Source organism: Nothobranchius furzeri, chromosome 18 (genome assembly GCF_043380555.1).
Source record: "Nothobranchius furzeri strain GRZ-AD chromosome 18, NfurGRZ-RIMD1, whole genome shotgun sequence".
NCBI classification, from domain to species: domain Eukaryota; kingdom Metazoa; phylum Chordata; class Actinopteri; order Cyprinodontiformes; family Nothobranchiidae; genus Nothobranchius; species Nothobranchius furzeri.
Window position 1 is genome coordinate 4,286,362 of NC_091758.1, and position 26,667 is coordinate 4,313,028.

General features: G+C 44.1%; 1 protein-coding gene across 2 annotated transcripts; it reads left to right on the forward strand.

The window, feature by feature from the left end:
* Nucleotides 1–5,804: 5,804 nt before the first annotated feature.
* ap5s1 (adaptor related protein complex 5 subunit sigma 1) lies at nt 5,805–25,930 on the forward strand. 2 transcript variants are annotated; one of them, XM_054735088.2, is made up of 3 exons: nt 5,805–6,122; nt 16,112–16,399; nt 25,505–25,930. In XM_054735088.2, the coding sequence occupies exons 1-3, from the start codon at nt 5,901–5,903 to the stop codon at nt 25,631–25,633; spliced, it is 639 nt and encodes a 212-aa protein (XP_054591063.1). In that variant the 5' UTR covers nt 5,805–5,900; the 3' UTR covers nt 25,634–25,930. The 2 variants fall into 2 exon arrangements, with proteins under 2 accessions (XP_054591063.1, XP_054591064.1); XM_054735089.2 differs by having other exon boundaries at nt 5,806–6,082; nt 16,108–16,399.
* The last annotated feature ends 737 nt before the right edge of the window (nt 25,931–26,667 follow it).

Genomic DNA, 26,667 nt, shown 5'->3' on the forward strand with positions numbered 1-26,667 from the left:
GACTCGTCCCAGCTGAGCATAAAGATGATTTAAGCTTTTGGTTTTAAGTTGGACGACTACATTTGATCCATGAATCTGCTCTCAGCATTCCCAGAAACCCTCAACAAGAGCTCTTCCTTTTTTGTTTTGCTTGATGGGCCGTGGACTTTGTTCCTGTTGGGGTTCTTTTTTCCTCTTTTTAAATTTCCCTCCAGCAGCCGGTTGTGGGAGTGGCCTTTGTGTTGCACTACTTACTCCGCCTCCCTAAACACACACATTCCTCTGTATGGAGGCGGCGCTGCAGCCTGACGTGCCGTGACTAGAGGTTAACCGTTGTTGCTGGGAAAATAAAACCGGCCACCACGTGCAGGAAAAACGTGACCCTCTGCAGAAAAGCACAGCCCTGCCCTCTTCAACTTGGTATTTTTCAAATTTGACTCCCATAGAAACCACACAGCAGCAGATAAGAGGAAAGCTCAGCTTGCATTTTACTAAAGAGCAACTTGATTTGGTTTGTTTAGAAAAAAAAACGAGTTTCTTATAAACTTGTTTCTAAAAAAGTTAAATCAGTTCAAAATCCAGATGAGTTCAAATAGGTCAGTATCGAAGCAAAATCTCACCTTAGAGCAAGAGGATCGGTCTTTCCCTCCCTGGTTGTAGATGTTCTAGATGTCTGATCAGATTTGTAAGCCAAAGCATAAATGTTTGCAGATCCTGCACCACTCGTCTTTAAGAGGTAGAAGTTTGAGCTCTAAATGCTAAAGAGGAGCTTTTATCTGATGTGGTTCTGAAGCTACTCTCATAACATCTCACTGATGTCGGTCAGGAATGTAGTTTCAACAGTTTGTGCTGGTGAACTCAACCCTGAGCCTTTCTGGTCAGCTGTTGTCCATCAGCGGTCAACAGGTGAGGCGGTTACACTGAATGCAAATCAACGCAGAAAGCATGTCCAGGCAGCCGTTAGAAACCTGACCCCACCCATCCCGTCTCAGCTCCTCACCTTCCCACCAACACCCAGAGGTGCTGCAGGCATGAAGGGTTCTTCATGGGTGAAGATATAAGGTCATGCTGCAGCTCTGTCTCCCAAACCCGAGTTTTAAACCCTGACAGGTGAGGCGATGGGTGGAACACCTGTTGTGATGCACAGCTGGGGTTTGGAGAGATGTAAAGGAGGAGTTTTCAGGGAACATCTCCATTTCTCCTCAAATCGACGCAATAAGAATGAAATGGGCAAAAAACAAATCTAGAAATTAATTTATCTGGAAATTAGCAGAAATGCAAGAGTTCAGGCAAATATATTATAAAATATTTCTGCTAAAATACAACCATACACTATCCTGGCAAGCAATTTATGTAAATATGTCCACTTAAACTACACAGTGCAACTTCAAGTCAATCACACTTTGTTGTGTCTACCACTAGGGAACAGTGTAGACCCTTTTACTGTTTGTAAACAATATGACGTCAGTGAGAATGCACGCGCAGCTTGGCAACAGAGCATGGCGTTGTGTCAGGCTTTATCAAGCTACGCTGCGGGGTTATCACCGGCAAATCTTGAATGTTCTACTATTAAACTCACTTTAACGAATGGCAACAGACTCCCGGATCCCTGTGGCATTACGGAATGGGTGGAAGATGTAGGTGCGTGGCCAGATATCCAGTGGCCAGATATATATACGTTTTTAGTGGAGAGGCCCAGTAAGTACACACGTGAGAAGCTACGGGCGTACAAATCGTTAGATGCATACAACTATGTTGTCTGTGGCCACGTACAGAAAGTAAAATATTACCACATAGACTCTGAGTTTTGAGTCTTGAAGGCAGAAGTCCTTCCTAGCCAAAGACGAGGACACAAGAGTGCTATGTACGAGGCTTGGGTCATAGTAAACAAACCAGAGAACTACGTACCTGCATGGCAGGGTGAGTACAGCATAGGTTTCTTTTTTTAGCGAGGAGTCCAATGACACCTCGCCTGTAAATAAATAGACTGCTTAAAAGCAAACCAGCAAACGCAACTTACTTTATTTAATAGAACACACATTAACCAGCTTTCTGGTGTAATCTTAGTACATAATTACCTTACCTGATATAAAATGGGCGCTACAAACGCGAGCATTTCGGATCGTGTATTCAGTCGTTTTCATCAACCCTTTTGATGGCCTGCAGCCACAGACGCCTCCGATTTTGTTGAAATGGATGTGCTCCCTTCAGAATTCTGTAAAGTTTCAGTCCACTGCTTGAAGAGAAGCGATTCTGGCATCCATACACGCAACAACCCGACATTTTATGTGCTCAGAACTTCAAAACAAAGGGTTTAAAACGCTGTTTTAGTATCGAGTGTGAATGAGGAAGCCGTCACTCTCGTTGCCAGGCTGCGCGCGTAACTTTTGATGACGTAGGTAGTAAAAGGGTCTATAGGAGAGGAGAACTAGGTGGGAGGAGAAGACACAAATGAGGAGTTAAGGTGGATGCCTGATTCTGCTACATGTGATGCAAGCTTGGAAAAGGGATTCTTGCCTACTCGTTTTTTCTGATACAACTGTCGACAAAACTGTCCACTTAGGAAGCAACATTGACACTGTTGTGCAAATGGAATGGACAACAGATGGAGGTTATGGGCAATTAGCAAAACATTCCCAATAAAGGAGTCGTTCTGCAGGTGTGATCATGGGCCACTTCTCAGTTCCTGCTTTCTGGCTGATGTTTTGGTCAGTGTTGAATACTGGTGGTGATTTACTCTAGTGGTGGCATGAGACGGTGTCTACAACCCACACAAGTGGCTCATGTAGTGCAGCTCATCCAGGATGACACATCAATGCAAGCTGTGGCAAGAAAGTTTGCTGTGTCTGTCAGCGTAGTGTCCAGAGCATGGAGGTGCTAGGAGATGTGGAGGAGAATGTAGGAGGGCAACAATTTAGCACCAGGACCACTACCTCCACCTTTGTGCAACAAGGAACAGGAGGAGCACTGGCAGAGCCCTGCAAAATGACCTCCAACAACACGTGTCAGCTCAAACGGTCAGAAACAGACTCCATAAGTGGTATGAGAGCCCCACGTGAACCTGGGGGTTGTGCTTACAGCCCAACTCCAAGCAGGACATTTGCCAGAGAACACCAAGAGTAGCATTAGCATTATTTGCCACTGGCGCCCTGTGCTATTCACAGATGAAAGCAGATTCACACTGAGCACATGTGATAGATGTCACAGTCCCTACCGCGCTCCAGCCTTGGTGCAGGACTGAGGCATTGTCTATGGTTTTATTGTTGCTGAATGAGTTTAACTGGTTAATATTTGGTAGAAATGACATCACAGCCACTCAGATTAAAAAAAGCACCACTGTCACCAGCCTTGATAGCACAGACAATAAAATCAAAACAGCTGCTGGAACTGCAAAATAACATTTCAGTGACTGGGGCTTTAAGATATGATATTCTACATGGAAAAGGAGGCAAGCATGGCCATTAGTTTGGTGGGAATCCAATTTCTCATGTTTTCTGTTTCAGTCTGAGTAAATATGATAAAAACAAACCTAGTGGTCATTTATCTAAGACTTTCCCTGTGTCTCCCAGGATTTTACAGTGAAATAAATGCAAAACAGCAGAGGTGTGACCAAGTCACTGCTTTGCAAGTCACAAATAAGTCACAAGTCTTGACTCAAGTTCAAGTCAAAGACAACCAAGTCCAAGTCGAGTCCAAAGTCAGTGATGTGGAAGTTCAAGACAAGTCCAAGTTCATAACTTTGAATTTTCAAGTCATAATCAAGTCATTTGTCCAACTTCAATTTAATGACAACGATAATAAATAAATTCCAGAAATAAAGCTTCTTAAAGCTTCATTTATTTGCTGAAACAAGCAGAAAGTGCAACTGAAACTGATTATAAACAAAGTGCTGCTGCAGTTAGCAGAACAAGATCAAACCCAGAACGAAGAACGACTTATGATTTTTGTCCATGTCGTGCCACTTTTGTGTTAAAATATTCAATATGCTCAAGTCATTATCAAGTCAACAGATGCAAGTCGATTCAAGTCGCAAGTCACTGGCGTTCAAGTCTGAGTCAAGTCATAAGTCTTTAAAATAATGACTCGAGTCCACACCTCTGCAAAACACTAATGTTGCAATCATGCTGGCAGGTTACCTTCAAACAGGTTTCCTTCTCAGGGGTAGTCAATTTTTTAAATGGTCAAAGAGGGACGTAGTTTTTGTTTACGATCCGTGAGACTGCGGGATTGCCAAGTCTGTGCCGAGCCTAACGCTGCAGCGCCGGCATTTGTAATGGGACATTAGCAGCAGAACTGGGAGTAAGAAAGTTACTTTTTGTTAAGAAAAACTGGTTGCAGTACTCACATTTGACCACAGGATGTAATTTTAGTTCATCCTTACAGTGCACCTGTAAGGACTGAGGATGTTTAAGTTCGGATGTACTCTGCACTAACACACACACACACACACACACACACGCACGCTCGCCGGCAGGCACGCACGCACGCGCGCACACACACATTTATCTTTCATCATTGTGAGGATCCACCATTGACTACGTTTACATGCAGCCAATATCCGGGTTATGATCGGGTTAAGGTCGGCATCCGGGTTTCTGAGTTGATCAGAATAACCCGTTTACAAGCATAAATAGAAAGAGTTACCTCTAACGTGCATAACCCGATGTAAATGCGGACGTTGGGGTAGCGTCAGGACGTATGGACTACGTCCAGACGCAATATGCGTCATTTCCGGTTATTCTCGTTCCGGTATCCGTGAAAACAACAACATGTTTCCCAGTTCGGAAGAGATAGCGACCGCGTTTGTTTGCGCTTTAGTTTCCTCGCCACTCCGAAAGTGTGGTGCTGTGCCGCGACTCGCCATGTTGCTCCCAACTTGTTGTTTACTTCCGGAGTTCTGGCGCATACAAGACGTCTCACTACTCAAAAGACCAAGATTCCTTGCGAACAGAGCATGCGCAGAACACACGCTTTGATGGGGATATCCCGATATGCGTTTACACGACCAAACATTCAGGTTAGAAAAGGGTTACCCCAGGTGTAGTAACCGGGTTTTTAAAAACCCGGTTATGAGCATATCCGGGTTTTTGGCGGTGTTTACAAGGACCTGCAGAACCGGGTTATTGTGAATATTCAAGTTTTAAAAGGGTTAGTGTTAGAAAAATGTCCTCTCTTAAAAAAATGTGCTCACATTGTAGGGAAAATAGTGAAAATGGTCCTCAGTAGGTAGTGCACGCACGCTCTCTCTCTCTCTCTCTCTCTCTCTCTCTCTCTCTCTCTCTCTCTCTCTCTCTCTCTCTCTCTCTCTCTCTCTCTCTCTCTCTCTCTCTCTCTCTCTCTCTCTCTCTCTCTCTCTCTCTCTCCCTCCCTCCCTCCCTCCCTCTCTGAAGCAGTAAAACCAGCAGCGGAGGCTGGATTAACAGTCTCTGCTGTGACCCTCTGAACCCACTCCTCTCTTCTGCCTACTTCTGGCTCATTTTTGCTTTTTTCCACCCTAAAGGCTGTTGATGCTCGTTCACACACAAATTCATAGATTCCAGCTGCTTGCTCTTTTACGCTAATTATCTAATATTAAAACATGATAATGATGAGAGGTTCTATACTGCACTGGACCTCTTTCAGCCTAAACGATGAATCAGAGTGAGTTCCCCATTAATAAAAATTGACATAGATTCACGGATCAAAGAGAAAATGACACAAATCAAAGGATGAAAACGAATAAAATATAAAAATATCTGTTAATCTCATTTTTACAGCACATTCCACACATTATTTAGAGGACGGAATCCCGAGCGCCCTCTTCTGGCTGAAACAACGCGATACAACAGTTAAGCGTTGAGAGGTCACGTGACCAACACGGAAGTCAACAAAGATTATTTTCCCAGAGAAATGAGGGGCTTCTCTAACGTCTATGTAGGAACATGGTCCGCTGTTTCCTGATCCACTCCGTGTGTCCCGTCAGCGTTCTGTCTGCCGGCGACACTCGGGTTCTTTACTCCCGGGTCTTCGGTCCAGACGAGGCGGTTCTGTGTGAGCAGCACCGGGAGCTCAGCTCGGAGGACAGGAGGCTGCTGCAAAAGGAGAAGATCAGCGTCGTAGCGAGGTATTCTGGCTGTCACTGTCAGGACCACACCTGGAGGCAGGTGTTGAGGAGTGGGTTTCCGAACACTTCCTTTCAATTCAATTCAAGTTTATTTATATAACACCAAATCACGACAAGAGTCGTCTCAAGGTACTTCACATAGTAAACATTCCAATACAGCTCAGTTCATTAAGCCAATCAGAAAAAAGTTTCACATATAAGGAACCCAGCAGGTTGCTTTACAGCAATCCTCATACTAAGCATGCATGCAGAGACAGTGGAGAGGAAAACTCCCTTTTAACAGGAAGAAACCTCCAGAGAATCCTGGCTCAGTATAAGCAGCCATCCACCACGACTCACTGGGGATCGAGAAGACAGAACACACACACACCAAGTAATGTGTCTATAGTTATATTGTGATTTCTTAGTAAATATTCTATTTGGTGAGGGATAAACTTTATTGTATTTCTCCTAGTGAATCTATAATTAAACGGATAAACCAGTAGTAGCACATTCTATGCCAAGGAAAGCAAAAAGTTATTATCAAGAGAGGGATAATGATTTAGTGGTTAGCAGCAGTGTGCTAGTCGATGGCCCCCTCCATAAGGCCACCACAGCTCAGCAGAACATCGTTGTAGCTTCTTCTGGGGAGAAAAACACTTAGAGGGAAAATAAAGTTAACAGCTGAAATAGCAGGAAATAATACAGTTAAAGAGCAGATAGTAGAAGAAAGTAGTCGAGTGTGAAAAGTGGTCAGTGTGTCCTCCAGCAGTCTAAGCCTATAGCAGCATAACTACAAAGAAAACTCTGGATAATCTATCCTATTTAGATGGAGGCATGTTGGAGGCAGGGCAAGGGAGAGACATCTTCACTAGGGATGTCTCGATCTCTAATTTCCCTCTGGGATTAATAAAGTATTGACTGATTTAGGGCTGCAGCTATTGAATATTTTTGTAATCGAGTACTCTATCGAATCTTTTTTTCGATTAATCGAGTACTCTAATAAATTACCCTTTTGTGTTTGTAAACCATTATATCAAATAGCATGTTATAAAATATGAAAGACCTCTCAAAATGAGAAAGCAATTGCCAGTTATTCTTCAAGTTTTATTCAAAATTAAGTTTGCAAAACTTCAGCACTTCAACTTTACTTCACAGTAAACAAATGCGTGTGCAAAAAATAAGTATACAGCCTGAGCCGATTTTCCCCTCGTGCGAGAATCTACCAGCCTGCAAGCCAGACAAAAACTAGGAGGATAACTGTTGAAGTAGCGCTGCGAGCGGCTGCGGCCCAAACAGAACCAGAACCGCTCACGGCGCATGCGCAAACAGCTCGCCGGCTGTTTCCCTATTAACACACGTCCGTTTTAATTTCTACACTTTTTTTTCTCACACAATAACAAGGATTGTCGAGAAAGCATGTTTGCTGTGGTTTTGTCAAATTATACTGATCACAAAACATTTATTTACTTTCTTTCGTTTTCCTCCACCACTCTCATAAATACCTGCGTCCTCCTGCAGCAATCCCGAGGGACACAAATATCAATAACAACACAATAAAAAGTCCGACATGTTGTGTAAAAACTGCAATTTTTAGCACATTTTAAGTCCGACGTGTTGCTACCAGACGTACGGTGTGAGCTGAAACTGAGTGCTACAAACGAAAAAGTCGCACAGTGTCTGCAGAATACATAGAAATACAGGCTAAAATGCACTATCTTGTAGAGGATCCGAGTCCGCTTGCAGAAGTGACATTTACAGGTGCTGCAGCACGGAAGATGTGGTGTTGTGGTAGGCTAAATCCATTTTACAGTATTTATACTGGACTACGTTTTCCACCTTACGACGTGAAAAATGGTTCCACAACTTTTACATTTTCTGTCTTTTTCGCACTCCACCGGGGTTCAAGTTGTCCACCATGGCTTAAGAGAAAGTTAAGTTACATTCGCTACTCGCAGTGCAGTGGGCATGTGCGTCACTTATTTCGGTCCGGGTGAAACATGACCCCGTGCGTTTGCAAAACCATGAATTAATTAAATATGAATTAAACGAATCCTCGAGGCAGAGAATTTGACTCGAGGATTTTTTGTACTCGAATTATTCGAGGTACTCGAGGAATCGTTTCAGCCCTAGACTGATTGATTGATCCGATCACATGATTGGAAATCGACCCCGATCACGTGGTTTCAGACTGATCGGGACTCGGGCTTTACTTCCCAATCCAAGCCCCTCTGATACTGGGTTCAAATTACAGGAGAGCAACTTTGTTCTCCTTAAAGGTTGTCAGCCTCCCTGATGCCCTTAACTTACACACCCAGAAGGAGCACAAAGAGATCCAGTTTCTACTTTTATTATATTATTTATATGGACTCAGCGTAGCGGGGATTCTTTTGAGCAGAGAGCGGCAGGCAGACCGCTGATTATTCATGAACTCCAGCTGTGTTCTGCACACGGCCACAGTAACATTTTCTAAGTTTCTAAGTGGCGTCACCAAAAAATATATAATTAACACACAGTCTTTCATGTCAATTCTTTTTCTCTCTGGTATGTTCTGTCTGTATTTGAGCATGACGTGTGGACGCGCTCGCGCTGCCCCCGCTGCAGCGCTCGTCACTGGCGCAGCCGGGCAGCGCGGCGCACTCCGCTTTTTTGAGGTCAATAGATCAATTTGATCTGCTAGTTAAAACGTTACTTGTGAGGTGAAAAAGAAGGAAGCAGGCAGGAGTTTTTCTGGAGGACTGGGAGATGCAGGAAGATCAGAGACAGACAGGACAGGAAGATAAGAAAATAAAAACCAAGAAAACAAAGTTCTTAAAAAAATAAAATATAGTTAGATTTATCCCACTACACGTTTGTACTTGTATAAAGCAATAATTTATCAGCATGTAGTATTTATATAGTTGATACAATTCAGATCATTTTGAAAACTCCGTCCCATGACCAGGGACGTATCTAAGCATTTTGGGGGCCAAGGCAAAATAGACCCCTGCCAGGTATTTTAAGTTGAAGTGCTATCTGTTTTTATATTAGACTTTTTATATTCGCAATAAAGTCCAAAAGTGAAACATTTATGTTATTTATTACTTGATTGTTCAAGCTACCTCACATCAGTTTCTTCCTTTTCTTTCTTTTTTTAAATTTATTTATCGAAAGTATTAGATCGGGACTCGGTATCGGCAGTCTCAAAATCAAATGACTCGGACTGGAGGGCCAAAAAAACCTGATCGGGACATCCCTAGTGTTTACCGACTGTACACTCCACCTTCCTCTACTCCCCCACTTGTCCAGATCTGGGCTAACATCAGATTTTAACCATAGGCCCTATCAAATAAAAATGTTTTAAGCCTTAAAAGTAGACAAGGTGTCTGCCACACGGACTAAAGTTGGGAGCTGGTTCCACAGGAGAGGAGCTTGATAACTAAAAGATCTGCCTCCCATCCTAATTGTAGATATTCTGGGAACCACCAGTAAACCTGCAGTCTGAGAGCGAAGTGCTCGGTTAGAAGAAGAAGAAGCAAATATAATTTCTATAGCGCCTCTCAAGATAAAAATAACAAGGAGCTTCACAAAAACAAAAACAAAGAACATAAAAATTGTAAAAATGTAAAAAAGCATTTCGAAAATGTTTAAAAAATATATTTAAAATGAGCAAGAATAAGCAATTGCGATTTAAAAGAAAAAATGTTAAGAAAGAGAGAGAGAGTGAACAGGAAAGAGGGAAATCAGTGGATCCTGAGGAAGGTGGAATAGGTGGGGAGAGCAGAATAAAGAGAGAGAGGTGAAGAAGGTCATACAAAAGCCAGCTTGAACAAGTGAGTCTTCAGCTGCTTTTTAAAGGAGACCACTGAGTCCACTGATCTCAGGCTCAGGGAGAGAGAGGTCCAGAGTCTGGGGGCCACAGCAGCAAATGATCTGTCACCTTTGACCTTTAGCCTGGTGTGCTGCACAACCAGTAGGCTTTGATCACTGGACCTCAGGGACCTGCTGGGGGTGTAGGGACTAAGAAGATCACCAATGTAAGATGGTGCTTGTCCATGTAAGGCCCTATAGACCAGAACCAGGATCTTGAAATGAACCCTGAAGTTGACTGGCAGCCAGTGAAGCTGGAGGAGAAGCGGGGTGATGTGGGTGTGTTTGGAGGACTTGGTCAGAAGCCGAGCACAGGCGTTCTGAACCACCTGTAGACGGTTCAGGGAGGTTCTGCTCAGACACGTGAAAAGAGAGTTACAGTAGTCTAAGCGTGAGGAGATGAAGGTGTGGAGAACTGTCTCAAGTTCAGAGCGGGACAGAATGGGACTCAGCTTAGCAATGCTCCTGAGATGGAAGAAGGAAGAGCCAACAAGAGAATTGACGTGAGAATCCAGGGTGAGAGCTGGGTCAAAGGTCACACCAAGATTCCTGACAGAAGGTTTGGTGTGGGAAGCAAGCTGACCAAGAGAGTCTCTGACTTTGGTGACCAGCTTGTCTGGGACACAGATGAGGATCTCAGTCTTATCTTCATTCAGCTGAAGAAAGCTCCCACCATCCAGGTTTTGATAGAGTCTAAGCAGGTGTGTAACAGCTGCAGCTTATACATCTCATGGGGCTTAAAGGAGATGTTTAGTTGGATGTCATCAGTGTAAAGATGGTAGGAAATTCCTTTGAAGGAGCTCAGGATGTGCTGAAAAGGAAGCAGATAGAGGAGGAATAGTAGAGGTCCCAGCGCAGAACCTTGTGGGACACCATGGGTAAGAGAGGTGGTGGAGGATCTAAATCTGGAGACGGCCACAGAAAAGGAGCGCTCAGAGAGATAAGAGGAGAACCACTCCAGAGCAGATCCTGATAGGCCGACCCAGTCTCTCAGCCTCTCCAGTAGCAGGTGATGGTCAACAGTGTCAAAGGCTGCAATCAGGTCCAGCAGGACCAGAACAGAACAGTCCCCTGCATCACTCTGAGTCAGAAGGTCATTAGAGACCCTAAGAAGAGCTGTTTCAGTAGAATGAGCTCTACGAAAACCTGACTGGAAGCTATCATAGATGTTATGTTCATCAAGAGCAGCTGTGAGTTGTTTAGCCACAACCTTTTCCAAGATCTTGGAGATGAACGGAAGTTTAGAGATGGGTCTGAAGCTGCTATGGAGAGAGGGGTCGAGACTCGGTTATTTAAGAAGCGGGTGGATTACAGCGTTCTTAACGTGAGCAGGGACCTGACCAGAGACCAGAGAAGCATTAATTATAGAGAGCACGCTGGGACCGATGGACTGAAAAGCACTTTTAAACAAAGATGAGGGTAAGACGTGGAGGGGGCATGCAGAGGTCTTCATAGAGTTAACTAGTTTGGTTAACTCAGGCAAAGAAACAGGAGCAAAGCTATCTAGGATGATGGACCTGGTTGGAGTCGGGAGAGGCAGCGATAAGGCTGAAGGAGAGATGCTAGATCTAACCTTATTGACTTTGTCCACAAAGAAAGACAGAAAGTTCTCACAGTCTGCAACAGAGTGGATGGAGGCTGTAGGAGAGGCAGGAGAGACAATGCTGCTGATGGTGTTAAACAGCACCTTAGGGTTCCCTTTGCTCTGGGACACCAGGTTGGAGAAATAGGAAACCCTAGCGTCTCTGACTGCAGAGTTAAAGGATGACAGAAGATCCTTTAGGTGCAGCAGATGGACGTGGAGATGGGTTTTCTTCCACAAACGCTCAATTTTTCTGCATTGGCGCTTCAGGCTGCGAAGGCTGTCATTAAACCAGGGAGTAGAGTTCACTGCAGGAACTGATCTGGTTCTGACAGGACAGATGTTGTCCAGAATGGAGAGGCAGTGCTGGTTAAACTGAGAAGTTAAGGAATCTGGGTCGTTATCAGAAGAACAGGGTGGATCAAAAGCAGCAGAAAAATAGCTAGCTGTGCTCTCATTAAGAAAACGAGAACTAACCATACGGCGAGCAGGAGGTGGGGACGCAGAAACTGACACGTTAAAGAAAATGCAATGGTGGTCTGAAATATAAACGTCCTCAGGACAAACACTGTCAGCATTTAGACTCAGGGTAAAAACAAGGTCTAGAGTGTGCCCCCTGGTGTGTGTGGGGCCAGAAACATGCTGGGTAAAGCTGAAGGAGTCCTTAAGGCTGGAGAAATTCATGGCAAAGTGATCAGAGGGATCATCAACGTGGATGTTAAAGTCACCAACAATCACCAGTCTGGACAGCTTCACAGTGGAGGATAGAAAGTCACTAAACTCCTGAAGGAAAGAACTGTTTGGACCAGGTGGACGATAAACCATAGCACAGTAGAACGGGTCCTTACGCCCAACTTTAATCAGCTGCAGTTCAAAGGAAGCAAAGTGACCAGAGGTTGTAGAGCTACATGGAAGATGGTCTCTGAAAACAACAGCTAGGCCTCCACCACGACCAGAACCCCGGGGCTGGCTAAGAAAAGAATAACCACTCGGGCAGAGTTCAATCAGAGCAGAATAATCAGATGTTTGCTAACAAACTTCAGTCAGAAACAGAAAATCCAGGTTTTTAGACAGAATTAGATCATTGAGCAGGAAGGACTTATTGTTAACAGAGTGGGTATTTAATAGAGCCATGCTGAGTGAGGTGGAGGAATCAGAAACTACAGAAACAGCTGGAGTTAGTGGACGTAAATTAGCAGGGTTAGATCCACGGTGTTTATAAAAACCACTTATGGAGGGAACAGGAGGAGAAACCACTGAGGAATGAGGATAACCCGACCTTAAAAAACTTGGACGGATGAACCGTGCCGCAAAGCGGCCTGGCAGGAATGCAGAAGTGGCGCTCAGGTCACCAAACAAAGGACAAGAAGCTAGAAAATAGTGCCGATGTTTACCAGATAAACCACGCTTTAAGAGAAGTCTTATTCTCATCTGGATTCCTGCTCGTTTACCTCTTTTCCTCCGACATTTTCCCGGGACCGGACAAACATCGCTAGAGGTGCGCAGCTCTGGATCGTCGATTGGTTCCGGGCCGGTACGCCGCTCAGGTAAACAAACAGGATGGTAAATCCTCGGTGCATCTTGGGCAATCGTGAACAAACGGAAGGACAAAAGAGTCTGGCGATCAGAGGAGATGGTAGCAGGGACACTACTGAAGAAGATCGCAGACAGAAGCAAGGTGGAAAAGAGGAGGTTAGTGGAGAGAAGTTTGAAAAAGTGGCCGGTGACTGCAGCTAAGCCAAGCACAGGTGCCATCTTGCTGACCGGAAGGGAAATGGAACGTATGGAACAATCAGATCACTAATGTATGATGGAGCTAGATTATTAAGAGCTTTATATGTGAGAAGAAGGATCTTAAAATCTATTCTGAATTTAACAGGTAGCCAGTGTAGGGAAGCCAAGACAGGAGAGATATGATCTCTCTTTTTAATTCTCATCAGAACTCTAGCTGCAGCATTTTGGACAAGCTGAAGACTTTTAACTACATTCTGTGGACTTCCTGAGAGTAATGAATTACAGTAATCCAGTCTTGATGTAATAAATGCATGAACTAGTTTTTCAGCATCACTCCTAGAAAGGATGCTTCTAATCTTAGCAATATTCCGAAGGTGGAAAAAGGAAATCCTACAAACCTGTTTAACCTGGGATTTTAATGACATGTCCTGGTCAAAGATAACACCAAGGTTCCTTACTTTGTTCTCGGAGATTAATGTAATGCCATTCAGGTCAGGTGATTGGCTAAGCAATTTCCTTTTCTGGATTTCTGGTCCAAAGATGAGAACTTCCGTCTTGTCTTGATTTAAAAGCAAAAAGTTTAGAGTCATCCAACTTTTTATGTCCTCAAGACAAGCCTGTAATCTACCCAACCGATTAGGTTCATCAGGGTTATTGAATAAATATAACTGAGTATCATCAGCGTAACAGTGAAAGTTTATCCCATGCTGTCTAATGATTTTACCAATTGGGAGCATATACATAGTAAAAATAATTGGTCCAAGCACTGAACCCTGTGGTACTCCACAAGTAACCCTGGAGTATGAAGAAGATTTGTCGTGTACATTTACAAAATGAAATCTGTCAGACAGGTAGGATTTAAACCAGCCTAGTGCTGTTCCTTTGATCCCTACAACATGTTCAAGTCTTTCTAAAAGAACATTGTGATCAACTGTGTCAAAGGCAGCACTGAGATCTAACAAGACTAGAACAGACACAAGATTTTTATCTGAGGCCATGAGAATATCATTTGTAACTCTCACTAATGCAGTTTCAGTGCTGTGATACTCTCTAAAACCAGACTGAAATTCCTCAAACAGAGCATTAGTGTTTAAATGCTGACATACTTGGATGGCCACTATTTTCTCCAGGACTTTGATTAAAAATGGAAGGTTAGATATTGGTCTATAATTCATTGGGTCATTTGGATCCAGAGAAGGTTTCTTAAGTGAAGGTTTGATTACAGCAACTTTAAAATCTTGTGGTACATACCCATTTACTAAGGATAGATTGATTATATTTAGAATGGGGGCAGTAACCAAAGGAAATGCTTCTTTAAATAATTTGGTTGGGATTGGATCCAAAATGCAAGTGGAAGGTTTAGATGAAGCTAATATTTTTGATAACTCTGAAAGCTCAACTGGATCAAAACGGTTCAAGCACAGATGAGGTTCTACAGTCACCTCTGATGCTGCCTCACTTACTGAGGAAAAAGAAATCGCATTAGGGAGAATGCTAAAGATTTTGTTTCTAATAGAATTAATTTTACTTGTAAAAAATCCCATGAAGTCATTGCTGCTGAGGGCTAAGGGAATAGATGGTTCAGAGCTATGATTCTGTGTAAGTTTAGCAACTGTACTGAAGAGAAATTTAGGATTATTCTTACTCTCCTCAATTAGTTATGAAAAATAAGCAGTTCTAGCTTGTCGAAGCTTACTTTTATAAAGCAGAAGACTATTTTTCCAGGATAAGTAGGACTCCTAGTGTCATCTAATGCCACACGTAAAGAAGAAGTAACATTATGAACTAGATCATCAATTTGTGAGGGGCTAGAACTGAAAATATTGCCCTCTGCTACGTTCCTCTGAGATGCTGAGGACAGTAAAGATGGAACAGTTGATTTAAAAGATGCAACAGCGTTGTCGGATAGAGACCGACTATAGTGAAATTTACTTTCATGTCTCGAGAGCTCAGTTATAAAAAACTCAAAGGTTATCAGAATGTGGTCCGAGAGGACTGGATTATGTGGAAAGATTGTTATTTCCTCACACTCTATGCCATAAGTCAGCACAAGGTCTAATGTATGATGGCAGGAGTGGGTGGAGCTATGTATTCTTTGAGTAAAACCAATAGAGTCTAAGATATTACTAAAGGCTACATTGAGGCTATCATTTTTAATGTCCACATGTATGTTAAAATCCCCCACTACAATGACCTTATCAGTATTTAGCACCAAATCAAATAAAAAAAATCAGAGATCTGACCTAAAAACTCAGAGTAAGGGCCTGGTGGACGATATAAAACTACAAACAAGAGTGGTTTCACAGTTTTGCAATCTGGATTAGGAAAACTAAGAATAAGATGCTCAAAAGAACTGTAACTATTAATCTGTACAGAAGCTGCAGAGGGGTGTGTTAAACTACGACTCTGCTTCCTGGTCTGGACCCTGGGTAGTCATGGAGGACTAATAAAATTGGCCATGTTCATCAGTCCCAGTAACCCTCCATCTTCCCTCTGACAGGCTGACAACCAAGCAGGAAGTTCCTTCCTGGGATCCTTTCTGCCACCCAGAACTGGGTCTTTCCAAACCACTCGGAGTCCATCATTTATCAGTGACGTGTCTACTCACCTGGAAGTTGTCAGTCTGAATCCTGTCCAGCCACAGCAGGTGCTGAAGAATCCTCTCTGGGAAACACTTCAGTATTCCTGAGCTGCTGTCACTAACAGCAGCTAAAAAAAAAATCCCATAAACACGCTTCAATCAGTGGCTTTAATTCACAGCATCACCATGACAATGGTTTTAAACAACTGGAAATTTTTGCTGAATATCACATTTTGATGTCCCTGTCTCTGACTGTCACCATGACCTCCAGGAGTGTTAATGGCAGCTTGTCCTCCTCAGGCAGGTCTGGAGTGCCGTCTCTCTGTCTCGGGAGGCTTCTGGTCGCCTGCTGGTGGACCCAGCTCCAGGTCAAGAGGCTGCAGCTGTTCAGGATGCAGACAGCGGAGTGATGCGCCTGAGAGCAGGAGACCCCTTCACCGGAGAGACGGTGGTTTTGTGGCTGGGGGTCCACAGTCTGGCCTTCACCCTGGTCTGTGAGCCTCACGAGAACCTGCTGCTGGCCGAGGGAACCCTGAGGAACCTGAGCCAACACTGCTTAGAGAGCCTGCACATGCTGGGGCCGGGCAGCGAGGTGAGAGGACCAGATCTGAGCATCCCTGACTGTAATGACACGTCATATGTGATGCTCTGTGTCTCCGTCAGTCTCACCGACAGGCCGTTCAAATGCAACTACACACATTATATAAACCACAGCACTTGAATTGTATTACAATGAAATGATGTAATTTGTCTCCTGTTGATTTAGTGACAACTAGACGGAGGCTTTAGAAGCAGGGTGTTGCACTTTGCAGACACTCCCTAGATGCTCGTCTCTGCAGCAGAACAGATGTTTTGAACATTGAATAAAAGGTCCAAGAATTGTTCGTTTTCACCGTTATGCCTTTGGGAGTGTGTTCAAACAAGGGAAAAGACTTTAGCATTTTCTTGTTTTAGCTAACCTGACATGTTCTGTTGGATAATGTGTAGGGCTGCACGATATTAGGAAAACCTGCGATATTCGATAACAGTGCTTAATATTGCGATATCGATATTACTCACGATAAATGGACAAATACTAAAGTATGCAGTGTGATGTCGTCTGGCGTGTGACGTCTGCTCTGGGTTCAAAGCAAACAAAAACTAATGCATGAATTCCATTACAACATAACATTTTTATTGCAAAAACATGCAGCTGCACCTGCTACTGTATTAGCAGCTGCACCTGCTACTGTATTAGCAGCTGCTCCTCAAATCAAATCAAATCACTTTTATTGTCACGTCACATGTGCAGGTACACTGGTACAGTACATGCGAGTGAAATTCTTGTGTGCGAGCTTCACAGCAACAGAGTTATGCAAAAATACAGTCATGTAAAAACAAGTAAAATATAAAAATGGCTAATCTAAGTAATAATATGTATAAGTTGTAATGTATATACATTACTAAATGTTTATGCAAGTATATTATTATTATTTTTTTTAATATATCGTTCTACGTGTGTGCGTGTGAGTGTGTGTATAGTGTGTATATACGTGTTTTACAAATGAATAAAGTAAACAATAAGATAAGAGATATAAAATATACAGAGGTTGGTATGTGCAAAACAGTGGCATTAATGTACAGTATGGAGTGTGTAATGTTGGAGTTTCAGTAGTGAGGCTGAGGTGTCTGCGCCATGTTCAGCAGTCTGATGGCCTGATGGAAAAAGCTGTCTCTCAGTCTGCTGGTTCTGGACCGGATGCTGCAGAACCCCCTTCCTGATGGAAGGATGCTACTGTATTAGCAGCTGCACCTGCTACTGTATTAGCGGCTGCACCTGCTACTGTATTAGCAGCCGCACCTGCTACTGTATTAGCAGCTGCACCCGCTACTGTATTAGCGGCTGCACCTGCTACTGTATTAGCAGCTGCACCCGCTACTGTATTAGCGGCTGCACCTGCTACTGTATTAGCAGCTGCACCTGCTACTGTATTAGCACCTGCTACTGTATTAGCAGCTGCACCTGCTACTGTATTAGCAGCTGCACCTGCTACTGTATTAGCACCTGCTACTGTATTAGCGGCTGCACCTGCTACTGTATTAGCAGCTGCACCCGCTACTGTATTAGCGGCTGCACCTGCTACTGTATTAGCAGCTGCACCTGCTACTGTATTAGCACCTGCTACTGTATTAGCAGCTGCACCCGCTACTGTATTAGCGGCTGCACCTGCTACTGTATTAGCAGCTGCACCCGCTACTGTATTAGCGGCTGCACCTGCTACTGTATTAGCAGCTGCACCTGCTACTGTATTAGCACCTGCTACTGTATTAGCAGCTGCACCTGCTACTGTATTAGCAGCTGCACCTGCTACTGTATTAGCACCTGCTACTGTATTAGCAGCTGCACCTGCTACTGTATTAGCGGCTGCACCTGCTACTGTATTAGCAGCTGCACCTGCTACTGTATTAGCAGCTGCACCTGCTACTGTATTAGCAGCTGCACCCGCTACTGTATTAGCACCTGCTACTGTATTAGCACCTGCTACTGTATTAGCACCTGCTACTGTATTAGCAGCTGCACCTGCTACTGTATTAGCGGCTGCACCTGCTACTGTATTAGCACCTGCTACTGTATTAGCAGCTGCACCTGCTACTGTATTAGCGGCTGCACCTGCTACTGTATTAGCAGCAAAACAACAAACTGCATGCATGCAGTTTCTCAGTGACTTTAAAACATCACCTCCACCATAAAACTTTTTCTGATGCTCCAAATATAGAAAAACATCCCTTGCCAGGGTTTTTAGAATAAATAGTTTAAATGTTAAATAATAGTTAACATCACTTAAATGCAACAGCAAATCCCAGAGGGACTGGGAGGAGAGTGCTGTAGCCTTTTAGCTAGAAGCTAACCGGAGCCACCACCCGGTGGAACACTAGCGACATGGAGGAAGGTGGGTTGGTTCACCGGCACGTGTCGGAGTCAGCCCGGTTATTATCAGCTGCTTAACGACACCGAGCGGACTCACGTTCACGTTTGAAAGCAGCGCTGATTCCAGAAACCTCAGCACAAAGTGCGTTCGTTAATCTGAGCCAGCATGACGAACAAGGGAACGGCGCCGCTAACTCAGTTCGGGTGCTGCTTTCCATCCTAAGGGTCTACGTAGGGGGCGGGCGTATTACGTGAACGGACCCATCTGATTGGGCGCATATCAGAAGGGCTACATTTGATTGGTCAAATAATACTTCCGCGTAAAAAACAGAGCTGGTTTACAAAAAGCTTATGTATGACACGGATGGAAATGTTTGAACCAACATTTATCGCCGTTTTTGACGTGCTTTGCGATGGGCCTATCGCACGTCCTGTTATCGAGATGACGATAATTTTTCGATATATTGTGCAGCCCTAATAATGTGAAATACAGAAAACAGTCTCTAGGATAACTCGAACAAAGGTGTGGTTTACGCGTTTAATCAATATATCTGCAGTGTTCTCTAGTGTAAATCAGTGCCTTATGAGTCATTAATGATGCTCCTGTTCTGAGATGCAGAGGTAGGCTGGTGCACAGGTGGGCTGAAAATAGCAGGATTATTCATAATAATATGCACACACCTTGCTTGTGATTGGCTAACAGAATGCGTTCCGCCATGTTGCAAAGTAACCACCTCCAACACACTCCGCTCTCTCTCCTCATTTCAAACATTTTTTTAAAAAGCCTCCCTCTGGGCAGGTGCAAGCTAAGATGGGTGAGGCCATAAATGCAAATTCACTGTGTGACATCACAGTGTGATGATTTTCTAATCCTAGAGTTTCACCTTCTAATTTCTATCAGAAGCTATTGCAGGAGATGGGTGTTGGAGACTGTTTTCACGTTCTTCCTGTGAGAAAAACAGAATGAGCGACTATAATAAGAAATAATAATTAAATTTTTTTAGTCAACCACACTGGTTCAGAGAACTGGAGGTTTACCTTTAACTAAGGTTGCAACGATTATAAAGTTTTGTGGTATGATTATAGTCTGAGAAATATTCACGATTACCACGATTATATTACATGAAGTGATTTCACATATGTACACTGCTCACAAAAATGAAAGGAACACTTTAAAGAAACACATTAGATACATCAGATCTCAATATGAAGTTGGATATCTATACATATAACGACAGGGCAATGTCTTAGGAACAAAAGGATGCCAAGTCTTTTAATGAAAATAAAAGTTATCAGCCTACAGAGGGCTCAATTGTGTAGACACCCTAAAATCAGAGTGAAAGGAAGATGTGGCAAGCTAGTCCATTATTTCAAAAACTTAATTTCTGCAACTAAAATTGCTTTTCAGTATCTTGTATGGCCCCCACGAGCTTGTGTGCATGCTTGACAACGTCGGGGCATGCTCCTAATGAGACAACGGATGGTGTCTCGTGGCATTTCCTCCCAGATCTGTGTGAGGGCGTCCCTGAGCTCTTGTACAGTCTGAGGAGCAACCTGGCGCCGCCTAATGGACCGAAACATAATGTCCCACAGATGTTCTATTGGGTTTAAGTCAGGGGATCGTGAAGGCCATTCAACAGTTTCAATTCCTTCATTCTCCAGGTACTGTCTGCATACTCTTGCCACATGAGGCCGGGCATTGTCGTGCATTAGTAGAAATCCAGGACCTACTGCATCAGCGTAGGGTCTGACAAAGGGTTCAAGGATTTCATCTCCATACCTTATGGCAGTCAGGGCACCATTTCCTAAGCAGTAGAGGTCTGTGCATCCCTCCATGGATATGCCTCCCCAGACCATCACCAAACCTGTCATGTTGAACGACGTTGCAGGCAGCATAATGTTCTCCTTGTCTTCTCCAGACTCTTTCACGTCTATCACAGGTGCTCAGGGTGAACCTGCACTCGTCTGTAAAAAGTACAGGGCGCCAGTGGCGGACTTGCCAATTCTGGTGTTCTTGAGCAAATGCCAGTCGAGCTCTACGGTGCTGGGCAGTGAGCACAGGGCCCACTACAGGACGTCGGGCCCTCAGGCCGTCTTCATGAAGTCTGTTCCTGATTGTTTGGGTGGAGACGTTCACACCAGTGGCCCTCTGGAGGTCATTCTGTAGGGCACGAGCAGTGCTCAGCCTGTTCCACCTTGCACAAAGGAGCAGGTATCGGTCCTGCTGATGGGTTGTGGACCTTCTACGGCCCTGTCCAGCTCTCCGAGAATAACCGCCAGTATCCTGAAATCTCCTCCATGTTCTGGAGATTGTGCTGGGAGACACATTAAACCTTCTTGCTGCAGCACGTGTGGATGTGCCATCCTGGAGAAGATGGACAACCTGTGCAACTTCTGTAGGGTTAAGCATAGCATAGCATAGTTTATTTATATAGCACATTTAAAATGCAGCATGGGAGCTGCCCAAAGTGCTGCACAGGCTAAAACAAAACACACCCATTACAAGGAGCTAAAGCAAATGATAAAAATCTCAATTAAAAGCAGAGAAAACATGAATAATAAGAGCACATTAAAACAATGACACAATAAAACACTAAAACGAGTCACTGTCTAAAAGCCAAAGTGTAAAAGTGGGTCTTTAAACGAGATTTAAAAACCGCCAGAGATGGAGCCTGCCGAACTCCAATGGGCAGTGAGTTCCATAGCTTTGGGGCAGCATGGACAAATGCTCGGTCCCCCCACGATTTGAGTCTCATCCGCGGCGTGTGCAGCAGCAAAAGGTCAGCCGACCTCAACGAGCGGGTGGGCACATATGGAGTGAGAAGGGCAGAGACGTAGGAAGGTGCCAGGTCATTGAGTGCTTTAAAAACAAAAGTCAGTAACTTAAACTGCACTCTGAAAATGACGGAGCCAGTGAAGATGTGTCAGGAGAGGGGTAATGTGGCTACGTCGGTGTGTACCCGTCAAGAACCTGGCAGCAGCGTTCTGAACAACCTGCAGCCGATTCAGGGCAGTGTCCGGAACACCAATGAGGAGGGCGTTTGCATAGTCCAGGCGAGAGGTAATGAATGCATGAATGACTGACTCCAAATGCCTCCGTTTCAGGATTCGTCTGAGGTGAGTAAGGCGGCGAAGCTGATAAAAACAAGACCTCACTACAGAGTTTAACTGTGGGGCCATTGTGAGTCCAGCATCCAGCTTGACCCCGAGACTCATCACACACTGGGGTTAAGGGTTAAAAGGTCACAAACAGGGTGAGAGCCATGGTGGTTGCGGGGGTCAAAAACAATAAACTCAGACTTCTTTTCATTCCGTTTTAAGAAGTTGGATGCCAGCCAGCCCTTCACGTCATCCATACATGCAGCCAATTTCGAGCCCGCATTTTTCTCGTCCATTTCCACGTATAGCTGACAGTCATCTGCGTAGATGTGGTAGCTCAGGCCATGCTGATTCAGGATATTGCCCAGAGGCAGAAGGTAGATTGAAAACAGCAATGACCCAAGAACGGAACCTTGCGGCACCCCCCAAGGCAGTGGAAGACTGGAGGATGCACAGTCACCAATCTGTACAGAGATGGTACGGTTTGATAGGTAGGAGCGGAACCATTTAAGCGCCACCCCCGTCACCCCAACCCAAGACCCAAGCCAATTCAGTAAAATTTGGTGATCGACCGTATCAAAAGCCGCTGAAAGGTCCAGCTGGAGCAGCAGTACCCTAGACCCAGAGTCAGATGCCACCAGAATGTCATTTAGCACCCTAACCAAAGCAGACTCAGTGCTATGGTTTGGTCTAAAGGCTGACTCAAATACATCCAGCAACGAGTTGCTATTCATATGGGCAGTGATCTGGCCATGCACAATTTTCTCAAGGACCTTCGAGAGAAACGGGACTTTCGATATAGGGCGGAAGTTCTCATAAGTGGAGGGATCCAGACCAGGTTTTTTCAATATCGGCTGAACAACCGCATCTTTAAAAACCTTAGGGAACACTCCAGTGCTGAGGCTAATGTTAAAAATGTTCATGAGTGCCGGGCTCAGCGCAGGCACCGAGTCACGTACCAATTTAGCCGGGAGGCAGTCCACCGAAGAGCCAGCTGGCTTCATGGAGCTAATCAGTTTCATCAAATCAGCAAGCTGAACAGGAGCAAAGTCTGAGAAGGCAGGTGGGTCCGGCGGTTCCACATGGATAGTATGTATTTGAGGCTGGAGACTAAGCCTAATACCAAGGATCTTGTTGAGGAAAAAGCTCTGTAGCTCTGTGCATAAAGCAACAGTAGGATTTAGACCATCAGACTCATTTAACAGTAGCAGGGAGTTGATTGTGCTGTACAGCCTGGACTGGTCTCCATGATGCTGTGAAATGATAGCAGAAAAGTAGTTGTTACGAGCAGATCTAACTGCTCTCTGGTAGCGTGAAAGTGCATCAACCAGGAGCAGCCGAGAGCATGACAGTCTGTCTCTCTTCCACCTCCGTTCCAGCACCCTACACTGTCGCCTGAGGCTACGGGTGTCATCATTCAGCCAAGGGTCAGATATTGTCTGTTTCCGCCTCGGTCTCAGTGGGGCTACAGTGTCCAGAGCAGCAGAGCAGGTCACACTGAACCGATGCAGAAGGCCATCTACATCAATGCAGGAAACCGACAAGGGCGGAGCGAGGGCATCAGTGTCCAAAACCGACAGAAAGATGGAAGTCGTACTCGGAGATAAGCGCCTGGAGTAACGGGCAGACCGTCGCCGGGCTGGAGGAAGGAGACGTGAAATGCTGAACGTGATCACAGCATGGTCGGAAAACGCCACAGGATCCACAGATAAATCATGCACATCCAGTCCAAAAGATAAAACCAAATCCAGGGTGTTCGAGTCAGCATGAGTGGGAACATTTACCAATTGCTGTAGTCCAAATCGCCTCATACTGCCAGCAGAGAGCCAAAACTAGCACGAGTGGAAAACCAGCCGAAAGAGATCAAGAGGGAGAAACTTGAAATGACCTCTACATGTTAAACCAGTCCTGTCTTGAGGGCTTTGTAATTGTTGCCACTTTAGTGCACCTGTCATTAAGTCCATGAACACCAATACAGCTGAAAGTGATTAACAATGCCCTCAGCTGCTTAATCAACCAGGAAATTATCAGACAGTTTTAACTGATTTCATGCCAGGCCCAATAAAAATGTTCCTTTAATTCTTGTGAACAGTGTATTAACATAAATCACACACACATTCTATAAATTATTGATAAAAGGCATGATTACATTCTATAAAGTTTTTGAATCGATGAAATATCTATAGTTCCTTTTCAGGGATTTTGCTTAGAAAGATTCACTCTACTACTGATTTGTAACGTTGATGTTTTATCTCTACAAATAACACAAGCCTGGAGGAGTTCTACTGTGTGGTGGAGTTGCTAATGCTAACAGTTAGCCTCTACTAGATGAGATGTTCTCTGTTGTTTACTAGACTCAACCAACAACAGCCTTCCCCGTTGCGAGTCAAGATGGGTGAGTCCATGAATGTTAAGTGACAGTGTGACGTAGATCTGTCAGGCTTTTCTAATCCTAGAGTTTCAGGAGGTAGGTGTAAGAGACTATTTTCATGTTCAGCCTGCATAAAAAACTCAGAGTGACCCATTGTTATCAGAAAGAATCATTAAAAATGTTTTTTTCAGTGAATCACATCTTTAATTTATTTGCCTAATAGTCCGTTTGAATTTCTGTTTTCTAGTTTTCTGCTCATTTGAATTTGTTCTAATATTTATGAGATTTCCATGATTTGCTTTGTTAAGCCTGATATTGAATCCATGTGATTTTGGCCGTGGGCAGGACACTGTCTCTGTGGGGTAGTGGGTGGGTAACAGTACAGAAGCTGCAGAGGGGTGGGTTAAACGACAAAAAGTTTAACTGTTGGTGACTGGTCAGGGTTAGCACTGAAGAATGGAGACACCTTAATTAAGATGCTAAATTCCTACTAGTGCATTTGTTATTATGAATATTACTTATTACTTAAATGTAATTTCTACTTGTTCGTATTTTTTCAAATTCATCAGTAAGAATATTATTTGGACAAGGATAAATTATATTATTGTTAATGTAGAACAGGAATTACAGAGAGGTGTAGTTGATTAAATATAAAAATGGCTTTCCATACAGCTTGTTGTAGACAGATACAGGGGAAACATAGAACAACACAATATGAACCGTTACTGTTAAATCCATTCAATCACTGATGTAATCTGACTCACTTGGACCTAGTTCGTCTGCATAGTGATTTCAGAGAGACAAGTTGGGAGTGTCGCAACTTTTTTCTTCCAGCTCTGCAGATGGACGAGACATCGTTCTGAATTTCTCATTTAGCAGCTTTGGGAGTCTAAATATCTCCTCACAGAAGACTTGAAGCACTTTCTAGGTGGAAATGGAGCAGTTGTTGTTGGCGCTGGTTCTGCTGCGTACGTTCGTTCAGTTTCACTTTAGCTTTGGTCCGCTATTTTTATAAAAAAAAAAAAAGTGGTGTTGCAGACGTCTTTATGGTGGGTTAACCGCAGCGTTTCACACCATGGTTAATAGTCAAACCGGTTTATCCCTGCAACCCTACCTTAAATACATCCCATCTACCGCTCAAATATTAGCTGACAGCCCTCCTCACAGCAGACATCTGGATTTGAAAGATGCAGATGATGCTTCATTTGATGCAGGGTTTCAGGATTAGTATCTGAAGTGGGATCTGTCTCCTTCCTTCCTGTTAGCCTCACATCTACCAACACTTTAAAAACAAGCTCCTAACCGCTCTCTTCCTCCAGGTCCTGCTGAAGAGCAGCCGTATTGATGTCCTGCTCAGCCGCCTGCTTCCTCACGGCCAGCTCCTCTTCCTGAACCATCGCTTCACCCAGAGTCTGGAGAAGGATGTGGCGTCTTTTCTGCTCAAATGAACCCAAGTGGCTGCAGCTGCAGGTTAAAGGCCACCTGCTTCCAGTGGGAACTTCCGCTGCTAAACTCCTATACTGTTTACCTTTGGTGACATTTCTGCATTAGGAACAGACGAGCAGACGGCGTGTGGCTGCCGAGTGCACACCGCGTAAATACCGAGTGGAAAATATCTCCCTCAGCCACTCACAGCCCACCGCTGGCTGTTTACTGTGTGGGAGGCTTCACTTCAAATCATGTTTGTCAAATTGAAGAGTGGAAAGGAAAATGTGGCAGATTAAAGAGTGCAGCTGAAGAAACCAGTTAAGACTCACTTGTCAGGATCAAAGTGTGCCATTTATCTAATTTACCACGCTCAGAATGCCACGGTGTGGCCTCCAGGAGCCACGTTTGACCTGGTTTCTGTGTTTTCAGAGGGTCTGAAAGCACAAATCAATATTGAAAGATACTTTATTGTCATTTCTTGATAAAACTAAGTGTATTATATTTGGTAATAAGTCCTGCATGTTGAGGATTTAACCTGCTGCCTCGCCCACCTTACAGTTACTCCTAACTGACCAAATGCATCAAAATCTGGTTTGTTATTGATCGAATATAAATGCAAATGAATTAATTTTCACATCCAGGAAAGTATCTTTGCACAGAGTAATAGTTGGATAGGAAAATAGGATGTATGCCAACGTGGAATTAACAAGGGGCAAACTGTTTCCCTTTTATTAAAGAAGTCATTCTGTCGCGTGCACGTCCCATTTGCCGGTTCCGTTAAAACCCAGTTCCGTTAGAACTTATGAGACTGTGCATCTGTCAGGGTTCAGTGGGGATGTCGGTGAGCATTATTGTACTAGACCCTGGTATGGACTTCCTAAGTAAGAATCATAACTTCTATTTTAAGGTAGAATGATATGCAAGACTTGTCCCTTTGTAATAGCCCACTTCTTTTTAATCAATCCCGTTATCTTCGGTTTAGATACTAGGGACGAAGCCCGGCGGGAGGCCATCCCTTCCGGCAATTATTTGGGTTATTTGGATTAATTGCGCC

Coding starts and splice junctions, on each gene's coding strand:
- ap5s1 (XM_054735088.2), top strand. CDS start 5,901: ATGGTCCGCTGTTTCCTGATCCACTCCGTGTGTCCCGTCAGCGTTCTG. Junction 6,123..16,111: donor AGGACCACACCTGGAGGCAG/GTGTTGAGGAGT, acceptor CTCCTCAGGCAG/GTCTGGAGTGCCGTCTCTCT. Junction 16,400..25,504: donor TGCTGGGGCCGGGCAGCGAG/GTGAGAGGACCA, acceptor CTCTTCCTCCAG/GTCCTGCTGAAGAGCAGCCG.